We start from the raw sequence: 13,962 nt of genomic DNA on the forward strand, positions 1-13,962 counted from the left end.
ATATAACATTTATAATTAACTGAGCACCTTAATTCTTCCATTACATATCTAAACAGATTGAGGTCTACTGTTCACATAACTACTAGTTTATTAATTTTACCACTTCCAGCATAGGAGAAGACTTTTGTTTTCCCCAGATAGGAACACACTGTTGGTACCAATTTGTCTACTGCCTGTTGTAAGGCATAGTCTGTCTTTGATAACTGAGAAACTGAGATGGAGTACAGGAAGTGGGGGTGGGGCTTAGCTAGTAGTATATGTAGGGGAGAGCCTGGACTGTGTGAATACAAGCTGATGCTGTCTGCCTTCTCCAGAGGATCCACACTGTCCCTGAAAAATAAATCATGGCTTCCCTTTCACCTTTGGCCAATTATAACATTCTGGACAGCTGTCTTCTGTGCTGTTACTATTGTATGTATACAGTGAAGCCTCCAGAATGTACGGTAATACTGAAATGCTGCTGCTGATGAAAATAATGAAAAGCTAAGAGGAAGGGGTCCTCTTAGCTTTTCATTATCTTCATCAGCAGTAGCATATCAGTTTTTAGTGTAACTCCCTTCATCAGGCTCTTTTCTTTCTTTCTTTTTCTTTCTTTTTTTTTTTTTTTTTTCTTACTTTTTTAGTTTCTTTCCTTCTCTTTCTTTCTTTCTTTCTTTCTTTCTTTCTTTCTTTCTATCTTTTTCTTTCTCTTTCTATCTTTTTCTTTCTTGTTCTTTTTTTTCTCTTTCTTTCTTTCCTTCTTATATAACACCTTGCATCGCCAGGACATTAGTAACCCTTCTCCTGCCACATATCATCTATAGTAGCTTTTTGTCATAGCAGTAGGGAGTCAAGTGTATGTGCTGTGGTATAATTGACTAAATAACAAAGGGAAAGGAAGTCCCTGTGTGTGTGTGTGTGTGTGTGTGTGCGCGTGTGTGTGTGTGTGCGCCATGGCAAACAGCCATTTCTCTTTTTTCTTTGCCTTTCAAACTAAAAACACCCTCTTTACCAGTAGCTCACCCAGAGAGGGCCCTATGCATAATGACCCTGTTGAAAGTGTTCCAGTCAGTAGAACTCTGGTACTCAAATTTTTTTTTTCTCATTTCATTTTTTCTCTGCGATCCAAGAGGAAGTGAAGTATAAATTGTCAATCAGTGGTCATTCCTTCCTCCTGGAGAAGTCCTGCAACTGAGCAGTCTGAAGAGAGTTCTTCCATAGCTGCGCTACACTGTTTCTTAACCTTTTTGGCTTCTTCTCTTTCATGTACAGATAATCTGTTCTCCAACTTAGTGCTTCATTCCCCTTCCTTTTTCTTCTTTCTTTTCTTGTTGTTACAACACACCTCTTTACCTGTGTTTTTCTTAATTTTTTCATCTTGAACTTCTTGATGGAATCATGTGAAAGTCACGTATTACTTTTGTCCATGCAGCAGTCCTACTTTGAAGCTCTTATGGCAATCAGTTGGAATTTAATGGGGTACTCTGTCCCTAAGACATCTTTTCCCCTATCTAAAGGATAGGGGATAAGATGTCTGATCGCGGGGGTCCCGCTCGGCACCCCTGCAATCTCTCATGCAGCACCCACCTGTCTCATCTGCACGAAGCAATGATCGCTCAGTCTCTGAAGACTCACGACCCCAGGGCCGGAATTTCATGACGTCATGACTCCGCCCTTTTGTGATGTCACGCCCCACCCCCTCAATGCAAGTCTATTGGAGGGGTGTTACATCACAAGAGGGCGGGGTCGTGAGTCTTCAGACATGGAGCGATTATCGCTTCGTGCATGAGACAGGTGGGTGCTTGCATAAGAGATTGAGGGTGTCCCCTGCAGCGGGACCCCCGCGATCAGACATCTTATCACCCTATCCTTTGGATAGGGGATAAGATGTCTTAGGGCCGGAGTACACCTGTGTTGACAGAGTCTTAGAGAGAACAGCGGTTCAGCAGCTGGGACCACTCCAGTTACCTCATTTAAACCATTGCAACATTTTAGAGTAAATTTGAGTTTTTGTACAAACACACACTGTCTCTTTTTTTTTCATCTTGCTTAGAACAGCATGAAATAACTATCAGGTTCCTTTTTATAGTGCTGAGAATATTATACCATAACCATTATCTTTGTTTGCATTTTATTATAACCATACCATATATTTCATGTGTCTTTATGTTGATTCTCAAGGTGGTAATCCTGTTGATGCCTTGATGATGGAGAATGCCCAGCTGAGAGATGCACAGTAAGCCTAATAAATATACTCATTTTATTTTTATCATGTGTTTCCCTTTTTCATATATGGTCAGAAGCAGAATAAACTGTGTATATATGGTACTTTATACTTTACCTGAAAAGAAAAATAGCTTAAATTTTGTTGTAAGACATAAAAGCCCATAACCAGTTTACTAATGAGCATGTTGGCTTGGGCATTTGTAAATTATTTTGTAGAAATAGAAAATATAGGGCAAAATAAAGTCATTTTTATAGCTGTTTAATGTATGTATTATTTATATTTCCCTTTCACGCACAGTATTGTGGTCAGTATTTTTACCAAAACTAGGAGTAGGACCGACACAGATGAAAATTATATAGGAAATAGTTTCACCTTTTTGCATGTTTTGACCCACCCCTGGTTTGGGCTACAAATACTGATCTAAAAACTATATGTGGAACAGAACTAAATATATACTGTAGCTCATGTTAAAAGCCAATAGTACAATTAAAATAATTATTAAAGTGTTGCTAACAAAAGTTGTGACTTACAGGTTATGTATGATGTAACAGCTCAACCCCAATTACTTCAGTAGAGCGGAGTAACAATGTCAGACACAACTTGTGGACCAATGTGAAGCTGTTTCTGGAAAAAAATAACAGCCATGTTTTTCTAATCCTAAGTGTTCTATAACTAAGGGTGCATTTTCGATTTGAATACCGTATACTACCGTATAGAAAAACATGTAGATTGACCTACCTTACAAAAACTTACGTAGCTACTGTAGTTTCCCCAGTCGACCGCAGACTCCAGCAGCTGGGAGAACTACTACTCCCATCATGGAAATGCATTTGTTCCATGATGATAGTTGTAGTACCCCTGTCTGCTGGGGTCTGTGGGCCACTGTGCAATTACGTTTTTTACAGATATAAAAACAATATACTATTTTTATAATGCACAATTCTGTTTTATCAGTTTTATGCTTCCCGTTTTGGGGGAGAAAACTTATACGAAAACGTATTGAAAAATTGTGATATGAGTGTAGCCTTATACATGTCAGATGACAGCAATCCTCAGTCCTTTACCCTTAAATTATCTCCTGTGTGTAGATAAGGCTGTCTTTACATGCTGCAGCTAATTAGCAGTTCCCTAGCTAATTACTGCATGCGTTTTTGCCATGAGCGACCACACATTTTACAGCAATTAGCATAAATTGCATAATTGCTGTAAAACCTGCCATTTTTACTGCAATTGCAGTCATTTGCTCAAAAGCAAATACAGTAATTACCTGTGATACCGCTAATTAGCAGCAATGTGTGAACATAGCCTTAACATACCCTGAACAAACCCTGAAAAACCTACATTAAGTAGAAAGTTGGGTACCTGCCATAATTACAGATCATGTTGTAACAGTTAAAGGGGTGTTCCAATTATTTAAACAATGGGATTGTGAGGGTCCAACTGCTGGGACCCCTGTCAATCACAATAAAAGGAGCAGCCCGGCATATTTTGCTTCCAAACTTTGCCAAGTGCTGCTTCTTAAACAGTGAACGGAACACGTGCATGCGCAGTTCGCATTGCAGGGAAAAATTTGTCCTCCATTTTCGTAAACAGTGGGGGTTCTAGCTGTCCGAACCCCACTGATCACCTAGTTATCCCCATGAAAGGGGATTACTTTAAATTGTGGAATACCCCTTTAAGGGATACCTATCATTTTTATAACTTTTGACATGTCATAGGTTTTGATCTTTTATGGTCTGATTATTGAGACCCCAAACTATTTCTGAAACAAAGAGACAGAGGTGCTCAGTTGAGAGCTTTGAGTCTTCGCTCCTTATCAGGTTGCATACACTTCTGATCATCCCATAGACATTTCTCGAGTGCTTCATTGGGGGACACAGGACCATGGGTATATGCTGCTTGCCGCTAGGAGGCTGACACTAGGGGAAAAAAAACAAAAGAAAGCAGGCTCCTCCCAGCAGGATATACCTATCCCCTGGCTCTGAGCAACTCAGTTTTAGCTTAGTGTCAGCAGGAGGCAGTCACAGGTCTGGAGTTCTCCAGACCTGTTCCTATTACTTTAGTTTTTTTCCTAGTATCAGTGTCTAGTAAGATTTTATCTCTGGTGGTGTATCCTGGGTCCGGGTCCCCCCTTTGCTCCTGTCTCCCTTCTCGAGCCACTTCTCCCTGAATGGGGGTCCTTATGGGCTGAGGGGGATCCAGAGTTTTTTTTTCTGGGTTATTGGGGGTTAACTTTGCATGAGGGCCGGTCAATCCCTTCTGCCTGCTTGTCTTTGCCTTGCCGTGCGCCTCACCTTTATTCTGCACACGGCTCCGGTGCTGATGGCTGCGGTCACTTTCTTGTGTGCACTGCAGGGATCTGGTGCGGCTGGCCATCAGCGTCTCCAGGGCCTGTCCCTCTTTCTGGACATTTGGCTGGTGCAAGTTCAGGATGCTTCGGTTCGAGAGGTCATGTCCCATGGCTATCGCAAAGAATTCTCTTCTATTCCCCGGGATCGTTTTTTCCGGTCCTGCCCCCCCCCCCCCCCCCCCCCACAATCTCCCTCTCTTGCTGCAGCTTTTCAGGTGGCCCTTCGCACCCTTCTGTCCCAGGGAGTTATTGTGCCGATTCCTCCTCGGGAACGCTTTTCAGGGTTCTACTACAATCTCTTCGTTGTTCCCAAGAAGGACGGCGCTGTTCGTCCCATTCTCGACTTAAAGCTTCTGAACTGTTTTGTACGGCTTCGGCATTTTCGGATGGAATCCCTGCAGTCAGTAGTCACCTCCATGGATCCAGGAGAGTTCCTTTCTTCCGTGGACATACTGGATGCCTTTCTGCACATCCCAATCTTTCCGGCCCATGAGAAGTTTCTCAGATTCGCTGTTCCTGCGGGTCACTTTCAGTTTGTCACCCTGCCCTTTGGGCTGAAGACTGCGCCCCAAATCTTCACCAAGACTTTGGCGGCAGTAATGTCTCTCCTACACTCTCGGGGTGTATCGGTTCTTCCCTATCTGTATGGCCTTCTCATCAAGGCGCCCTTCTGGGAGCAGAATCAGTCTCCACATCACTCTACAGACCCTCTCAAGGTTCGGTTGAATCATCAACCGCGAAAAATCCAACCTGGTTCCGTCCTAATCTCTGACCTTTCTCGCGACGTCACGGCAGCAGCTCGTCTCACTCTTCCGGAAGACTAGCTTCGGGAGCTGGGGTCGGATGTTCACTTGCTTTGGCGGCCAGGTCCAGTTCCTGTCAATGCCTGTATGTCTGTTCTGGGCAAGATGGTGGCTTCCATGGAGGCAGTCCCCTTTGCCGAATTTCAGTGGGCCATCCTCTCTCAGTGGGAAAAATCCCACTTGTCTTTCCACCACGGGATCCAGCTTCCGCTCAGAGTTCATCGCTCCCTCCTTTGGTGGCTCCAGTCTCCTCTGCTCCGGGAGGATCGCGCCTTCCTGCCTCTCCAGTGGCATGTCCTGATCACGGACACAAGTCTCCTCGGCTGAGGAGGTGTCTTCTGGGACAAAACGGTACAGGGCTGTTGGACTCCGTCGGAGTCTGGTCTCCCCATCAATGTCCTGGAACTTTGTGCTGTCTTCCTGTGCCTACTTCACTGGAGTCACCTGTTTTGGGGCCTTCCGGTACGGGTGTAGACGGACAACGCCACCACCGTGGCATATACCAATTGCCAGGGTGGCACACGCAGCTCGGTGGCCATGAAGGAAGTGTTGAGGATCCTCTCTTGGGCAGAACTTCACGTCCCAGCCATATCAGCAGTGCACATTCCTGGGATCAACAATTGGGAAGCGGACTTTCTGTGTCGCTCCACCGCCGACCTGGAGGTCTTCGCTCAAATCTGTCACCGCTGGGGACCTCCAGACGTGGATCTCTTTGCGTCATGCCGAAACAGTAAAGTACCTCACTTCGTCTCCAGGTTACAGGATCCCCTGGCGCTAGCGATAGACGTGCTTGTGGTCCCTTGGACCCTCTTCGCTCTCCCCTACCTCTTTCTTCCACTTCTTCCCAGGGTCGTCCAGAAGCTCAAGGCAGAGGGCATCTCAGTGATTCTGGTGGCCCCGGATTGGCCTCGTCGCATGTGGTTCGCGGACATGGTCAATCTCGTACCAGATGTTCCCTTCCGTCTTCCGGATCATCCTGACCTTCTCTCCCAAGGACCCCTCTGCCTCCCCAATTTACTTCCACTGTGTTTGACGGCGTGGCGGTTGAAACCGCGGTTTTGAGTGCTCAGGGTTTCTCTTCCCGGGTGATCCGTGCCCGGAAGCCTTCGTCCGCCAGGATTTACCACCGTACCTGTTGAGCCTATTTCCGCTGTTGCGAGGCTCGTTCTCTCTCTCCCACCTCTTTTTCCTTGCCGAACCTCTTGTCTTTTTTACAATCGAGCCTTGAAACGCTTTGCCCACAGTTCCATCAAGTAGCAGGTTTCGGCTCTTTCTGTTCTTTTTCAATGCACCCTTGCATCCGACCTTCACATGTGCACTTTTTTGCAGGGCGTGGCTCACAAGGTCCCTCAGTTTTCGGTACCCTACAGCACCTTGGGACCTCAACCTCGTTTTGGATGCTCTGCAGGGCACTCCGTTTCAGCCTCTTGGTCAGGTTTCCCTTTGCTTTCTCTCCCAGAAGGTGACCTTCCTTGTCTCCATTCGCCGTGTGTCAGAATTGGCTGCCCTCTCTTGCCATTCCCCTTTTCTGGTGCTTCAGCAAGATAAGGTGCATCTTAGGCCGGTACCCTCTTTTCAAACCAAGGTTTTGACTTCCTTTCACCTGAATGAGGAGCTTGTGTTGCCTTCCTTCTGCCCATTCCCTTCTCATTCGCAGGAACTCTAGCTCCTCAAACTGGACTTGGTTCGGACCTATCTGTCGGACACTTCGTCCTTTTGGCTGTGTGACTCTGTTTGTGCTTCCCGATGGGCGGCGCAAGGGGCTTCCGTCCTCCAAGGCCACTATCTCCCGGTGGATCCACTCCGCCATTTCGGAAGCATATCGTTGTAAGGGTAAGGTACCCTCCTTTCGAGTGACGGTTCACTCCACCTGGGCGGTGGGGGAATCCTGGTCGGTCAGCCACTGGGCTTCGGCTCTGCAGGTTTGCAAGGCGGCAACTTGGTCGTCTCTGCATACCTTTGCCAAGTTTTACCGTGTCCACACCTTTGCGTCCTCCAACGCAGGCCTGGGCCACATGGTCCTGCAGGCGGCCCTCCGCCTGAGTTTCTTTGCTGGCTGGGATGTTAGTCTTCCCTCCTCAGAGACTGCTTTGGGACATCCCATGGTCCTGTGTCCCCAAATGATGCGCTTGAGAAAGGTACATTGTTTTTTGCCTAGTGTCAGCCTCCTAGCAGCAAGCAGCATATACCCATGGTCCTGTGTCCCCCAATAGAAGCTCCGAGAAAGAGATTTTACAGTAACTCTAAACAATATACTTTTTATGGATCTGCACTTCACATGCTAAGCTCTCCGAGGAAAGTCAATCAGGAAGGAAGGACGCAGAGCTCAGCTGAGCGCTTTTGCCCCTTTGCTTTAAACATTTTGGTGGCTCAGCACCCTGGCTCCTGCCAATGAAAACTTTAGTTCTTTTAAAAATAATGGACATTTTCAGATCTGCATTCACTACTATTTCTTCACAGGACTGAAGTTGATATGGCAAGAAAGAGTCTTATTGCAAGAGTGGAGGAGTTGACGGCAGAGCGAGAGGCACTCAAAAGCGAGAGAGACTCTGTAATGCAAAATCTGTCTCGATGTGAATTCAAGCAAAGAGAGACAGAGCAGGAACTTCAGATGTGAGTGTGTTGCTTTCTCTTAAAATTATCAGTGAAATTCTAGTAAATGTCAGGTTAGTAAAAGTTTTCGAAATGTGACAGGTTACCATATCTTTAGCTGGAGTATTATATTGAGAAGTTTTTCTAGACATGTCATTCATCAAAGGAGACTTGTTGTCATTATTTTGCCAAGAATGACTCAAGCATCCATGCGGTTTAACAATAGGTATTTTTCTTACTTATGATGTCAGATGTTCATTCTTGTCTTAGGCATATAGTTAGGAATTAACTGTACTGTTTTTTTTTTTAGAACATCAATTGGAAACATTAATCTTACATACTGTATATGCATTTCTTTTCTTTAGAGAGCTCTAACAAGGTAACATTTAATAGGTCGAAAATGACACAAGTCCAACTTCAACCTATTATTTTGCAGTGTTGAGGGGAAAACATTCTTTCCTCACTCCAGATATGACAGAATAAATCCCAGGATCAACTCATCCCTCATCACAGCAAACTTATACAGATACTCTGCAATGTTTATTATGTTTAAAAAAGACCAGACATCTTTGAAATTTATTTAATGAAGCAGAAAGTTCCATGCTCTCACAAAAATCTTCCCTCTAGACGTAATGGACCCCCACATGTCATAGTTACTGGTCCCAGTAGATTACAGTTTTGGCCTTTGATATATTTGTACATAGTCACTTCCTAAACAATCTTTGCTCAAAACTGAACAGTCTTAAATTATTAATTTTTTTAATAATTTTAAAGTGGTACTCCGCCCCTGGACATCTTATTTTTATACAAAGAATAGCGGATAAGATGTCTGATCGCAGGGGGGTGTTTTTATATTTGGGCGGGCGTGATGTTACCCCACGCTCCTTCCATTCATGTCTATGGGAGGGGATGTGACCGCTTTGGTCGCTCGGCATGCCCCCTCCTATAGACATGAATAGAGGGGGCATGGCGTTGCGTCACAACCGAGGTCGCCCGAACCCGGCCTTCTGAACATAGATGTTCAGAACGCCAGGGTGCCGGCACAGAGATCACGGGGTGACCCAGTGGCCGGTCCCCCAGCGATCAGACATCTTATTATACCCTATCCTTTGATAAACAGCATGGTTTTATAAAACCATTATACAGTGCCAAATATTGCCTACCAAAAAATGTGAAGGATATTCACTGAGAAGGCAAAAAACCCATATTACCCCATACAAGGGGTGAAAATTCCTTCCTGACTCCAAATGTGGCTATAAGAATAAATCTCTAGATCAATGTTCTGTCCCTATAAATCTAGTGTCCATAACCTGTAATGTGATTACTCTCCAAAAATGCATCCAGGCCCCTTTTGAGCTCTTTTCATGACCACTTTCTCTAGCAGAGAGTTCCATAGTCTCACTACTCTTACAGTAAAGTACCTCCTTCTGTGCTAGTATAAAAACCTTCTTTTCTCTAGACGTAGAGGATGCCCCCTTGTTGTAGATACATTCATGGGTATAAATAGACCATGGGAGATTTCTGTACTGGTGCTGGTGCCCAGTACTGTACACAGTATTCAAAGTGTGATCTGCAGTTAAAGTGCTTTTAACGTTAAGTGTCTATTTCTTAATTTTAGGACTCGCATTGAACTGGATGAAGCAAGAAAACTATGCAGAGAGGATGCTGAGGTACATTAATGAAATATCAGAAATAGGTTGTTTAAATTTACACTATAGGGGAACATTAACACACACAACATCTGCTGCCCATTTATTGCTGTGTTCAATTAGTCTAAATAAAAAAATCTGCAGCATAAAATCTGCAGCAGATGCTGTACATGGGAATGCACCCTAATACATAAACACACAAAGATATGTCCCTAAATCTAAGAGTGCATGAAGATTGATATTCTTAGGACAAATTTACAAATTTGCTGCGGCACCCAGCCATCATTACTGCACAGAGCGAGTTCGCTCTGTGCGTAATGACGGCGATACAGGGGCCGGAGCAGCGTGACGTCATGGCTCCGCCCCTCATGACATCACGACCCGTCCCCTTAATGCAAGTCTATGGCAGGGGGCGTGATGACTGCCACGCCCCCTTCCCATAGACTTGTATTGACGGGGAGGGCCGTGACATCACGAGGGGCGGAGCCGTGACATAACGATGCTCCGGCCCCTGTATTGCCCGTCATTACGTGCAGAGTGATCTCGCTCTGCGCAGTAATAATAGCGGGGTGTTGCAGCAGCGATCCCCGGGGTCCCCAGCAGGACCCCGGCGATCTGACATCTTATCCCCTATCCTTTGGATAGGGGATAAGATGTCTAGGGGCGGAGTACCCCTTTAAGAAAAATCATTGACATTAGCTGAAAGATATTTTACCTGGAGCAGGCAACGTACAATTGTTCATGCAGGATCCTGATTCATTTCAGCCACCTGCAATGATGGGCCTTGGGCCTTATTTATCATTGCAAATGATCGCTGAAAACTGTAATCATTTTTTCATCAACATTTTGGCACAGTTTGGATTTACAGTGTTGCATCTCAAGCCATGCCCCTTTCTGCTAAACCGCACCCCTTGTTGGCTGATGTAGAAAAAGTGTCTTAAACACTTGATGGCTTAACTGCACCGGACCTATAGTGTTTTGTTAACAGTAAATCTGCTTTTATGTTCTTTAAATGGGCACTGTCACCAAACTTTTATTTTTTTAAATGTTGTAGTACTATCGCTAATATACTTTCATTATTTAAAATTTTTTTTTTAAATATTGTATTTTATATTTGAAAACCGGCCACTTGGGGTCTCCCTTCTAGTGGCTGGCTGCAGCCTGCCGTGACGTCACGATTGAAATAGGACCGATGCCGACCGGGCAATCGGTCCTAATTCAGTCAGCCTGTGTTCGCTCCCTCCCTGTCAATCAGACAGGTGGGAGCGAGCGCTGAGAACACAGAGGATGCGCGCATTGGCTTCCTGGCCTCACACGTAGGCCCCGCCTCCCGGCCAATCGGTCCTAATTCAGTCAGCCTGTGCTCGCTCCCTGTCTGTCAATCAGACAGGCGGGAGCGAGCACTGAGAACACAGAGGATGCTCGCATTGGCTCCCTGGTCTCACACGCCGGCCACTCCTCCCGGCATATACACGCCGCTGCTGCCTCAGGACTGTCCTGCACTTGGGTATGTCTTTTTGGGGGGTGGAGCGGGGTTCGGGGTAGCGCTGCGGCCATGGCCATAACAATAAAGTTATTGTTTTCAACACAGGTTCGCCTCTAGTTTCACCACTACAACTCCCAGCATGCCCTGACAGACAGTAGATGTCAGGGCAAGCTGGGAGTTGTAATGGTGAAACAGCTGGAGGCACTCTGTATAGATGAGCTAAGGGCGGAAGTCAGCCCCCCCGCAGTCATCAGTGACGTTGGGCCTGCTGGGGAAGTCTGCCTGGTAAGTGAGCACACTACCAGGTAGACAAAAAGGCATTTCTCAGATAGGAAAAAAAGAATGTAAAGGCAGGGAGAGGGTTAGGGATAGATGGGCAATAGGCAGGGACAGAAAAAAAAAAGGATGGTGGGAGCTACTCTTTAACTTTTTTCCCTTACTTATAGACAAAAAGGACATTGAAATCCCTATTAACAATACATTTTTTTAAAAATCTAATTGTACTGTCTAATGTGGTTCTGAGAATTGATGTTTAATTTTCTCTTGAAATCAATGTGTATATGTATGTATGTATGTGTGTGTATATATATATATATATATATATATATATGTGTGTGTGTGTGTATATACATACACGTAATTTATTTTATTTTACTTTGGTAATAATTTTGGAGGTTAATGCTGTGTGTAATCTCCTCAAAGGTGGATATTCCAGCTTCCCAAAGAAAACGATTCACCAGAGCAGAAATGGCACGTGTTCTAATGGAAAGGAATCAGTACAAGGAGAAACTTATTGAACTTCAAGATGCAATACGCAGAACTGAAATGTTGAGGTATGTGTTAAAGAGTAAGGGCCTAGTTTTATAGATGTGCCATTACAATATAAAGTCAATCATATACACAAATATAAAGTCACTGGATTATATAGCTATCCCATTCAGAGCGAATCTGTCGGACTGTCTTGCTCCCTCTCTTATGATCAATTGAAAGTTTACCTTATGATCAATTGAAAGTTTACAATCAAACTTTCAGTGTATACGAAAACATACAGGCTGCAGAAGAAAAAGAAAACATTTTTAATACAAACCTATTGGGAAAAAAAAATTGTACACAAAAATGAGTATAACGCAACAATAAAGAATGTCATTCGAATTTGTCTGTAGTCTGTAGTCTTACTGAGGGGTACACATTTATAAAAATTAACTTTTAATCAGATGCTAAAAAAACACCCCACAAAAAAAAAACACACGCAAGGACAACACCAAGGCCACCACGGCATAGGGGTTGGAGATGGTGTGACCCTATAAGTAACTAGACTGGCATGATGTGATGTCCAAAAGCAAATTTTAGACAACTGGGATAATATGTACAGAGGTGCAGGGGGATGACATCAGGCTGAATGGAATATACTATCCCTATAAAAATCCCTATCAGGGAGATGTTTTGTGGCCTACCCCTGCTCCCATAGGGACTGTCAGGGCACTCACCCATGCCCCGAACTATCCCTTGGACTTCACCCTAAAAAGTCCCTAATAATCAGTATACAACAGCCTTGCACTGGTTACCCCCTAACTGGAGTTTTTAGTATCTGATTAAAAGTAAATTTTTATAAATGTGTACCCCTCTGTGAATTGCTTTTTGCACTTTGGTACTGGCTACACGCCTCCTAGAGGGTTTATATTTTTCTGTGACTTGTAGTCTTACTGAGTTGATATAAAAAGTATGACCGTGATAAGAAACTTATGTATACTATGTATGTATGAAAATCCTATTTCATTGTGTATACCATGTTCATTATATGTTTTCTAATTATTAGGTTTATTAGGTTTTACAGAAAAAGAAGGTTGCAGCAGCACTCTTGGTCAAAAAATAGAGGCTCTTAGCACACTTTTTGATCAAGACGTGTCGTCCCCCCCATCCACCACGCCCAGGTAGCCTAATTTCGGATGGGACCCTAACACACATTCTTAGCCTAACACTCATAACACTCACCTCTGCTGGGCATATAGCCTCTGACTGGGTGACATGCTGGATCCATTATCAATTTAAAATACTTCCTGTGAAAAAGGGGAGGGGTGCACGGCTACTGCGGGTGCCATTCCCCCGAAGTTGCACAAAACAAAAATAGCCAGCGCAACTACCTAATACATGGGTGCATGCTGCTGTGGTAAATACAGAGTATACAAAAAAAGAAGGTTGCAGCAGCACTCTTGGTCAAAAAATTTAGGCTCTTAGCGCACTCTTTTTGATCAAAACGTGTCCTCCCATCCACCACGTGGAGGTGGCCTCATTTCACCTGTGTATACACCTGTGTATTAGGTAGTTGTGCTGGCTATTTTTCTTTTTGTTTATTAGGTTTATTTCTCTATCGGCTCCATTGGGGGACCCAGACCATGGGTGCATGCTGCTGTCACTAGGAGGTTTGACACTATGGCAACAAAAGAAGTTGGCTCCTCCCAGCAGGATACACCCGCCTCCAGGCCCTGAGCTAATCAGTTTTAGCTTAGTGTCTAAGGAGGTGGGCATGGTTTGGATTAGGGATGTGTTAGTTTTTTTTATCCCGTTTTCTTTCCTGTTTTCAGGTGGGGACTCAGGAACTGCAGCTCACTGTTTCCCCATTGCGATTGAGGGGACACAGACATTGCGTATATGTGCTGTTAACCCCCTCTCGCCAACGGTCAGCGCCTGGGGTTGTACCTCATGGGTCCGGGTCCCCCTATTCCCTGCTCGCCTCGCTCGCACATGGTAGCTCGGCGTGATGCAGGTGACAGAAAGCTGACTGAAGACCTCACAGAAGACTCCATTAGGTAAGTTCTTCTGACTGAGGTGAGTATATTTCCCTTTCTCCCTTAGGTGCAGACCTCTGGAGACCCTCA

The 13,962-nt window shown here is 44.7% G+C and overlaps 1 protein-coding gene and 1 long non-coding RNA gene across 8 annotated transcripts in view; one reads left to right on the forward strand and one right to left on the reverse strand.

The window, feature by feature from the left end:
- LOC130294597 (C-Jun-amino-terminal kinase-interacting protein 4-like) overlaps window positions 1-13,962 on the forward strand; it is a 279,068-nt gene that overhangs the window by 170,106 nt on the left and 95,000 nt on the right. For all 7 annotated transcript variants that reach the window (XM_056544684.1, XM_056544682.1, XM_056544681.1 and 4 more), the window contains 4 exons: window positions 2,161-2,215; window positions 7,820-7,972; window positions 9,570-9,621; window positions 11,789-11,919. In XM_056544684.1, coding sequence (XP_056400659.1) covers window positions 2,161-2,215; window positions 7,820-7,972; window positions 9,570-9,621; window positions 11,789-11,919 — 391 coding nt within the window. The remainder of the gene's footprint in view (window positions 1-2,160; window positions 2,216-7,819; window positions 7,973-9,569; window positions 9,622-11,788; window positions 11,920-13,962) is intronic.
- The window catches only part of LOC130294598 (uncharacterized), a 31,693-nt gene continuing 19,969 nt past the window's right edge, over window positions 2,239-13,962 (reverse strand). Inside the window, exon 3 of the long non-coding RNA XR_008848543.1 lies at window positions 2,239-2,320. This is a non-coding gene — a long non-coding RNA (uncharacterized LOC130294598). The remainder of the gene's footprint in view (window positions 2,321-13,962) is intronic.

This window comes from Hyla sarda, chromosome 10, assembly GCF_029499605.1.
Source record: "Hyla sarda isolate aHylSar1 chromosome 10, aHylSar1.hap1, whole genome shotgun sequence".
In the NCBI taxonomy this organism is placed as follows: Eukaryota; Metazoa; Chordata; class Amphibia; order Anura; family Hylidae; genus Hyla; species Hyla sarda.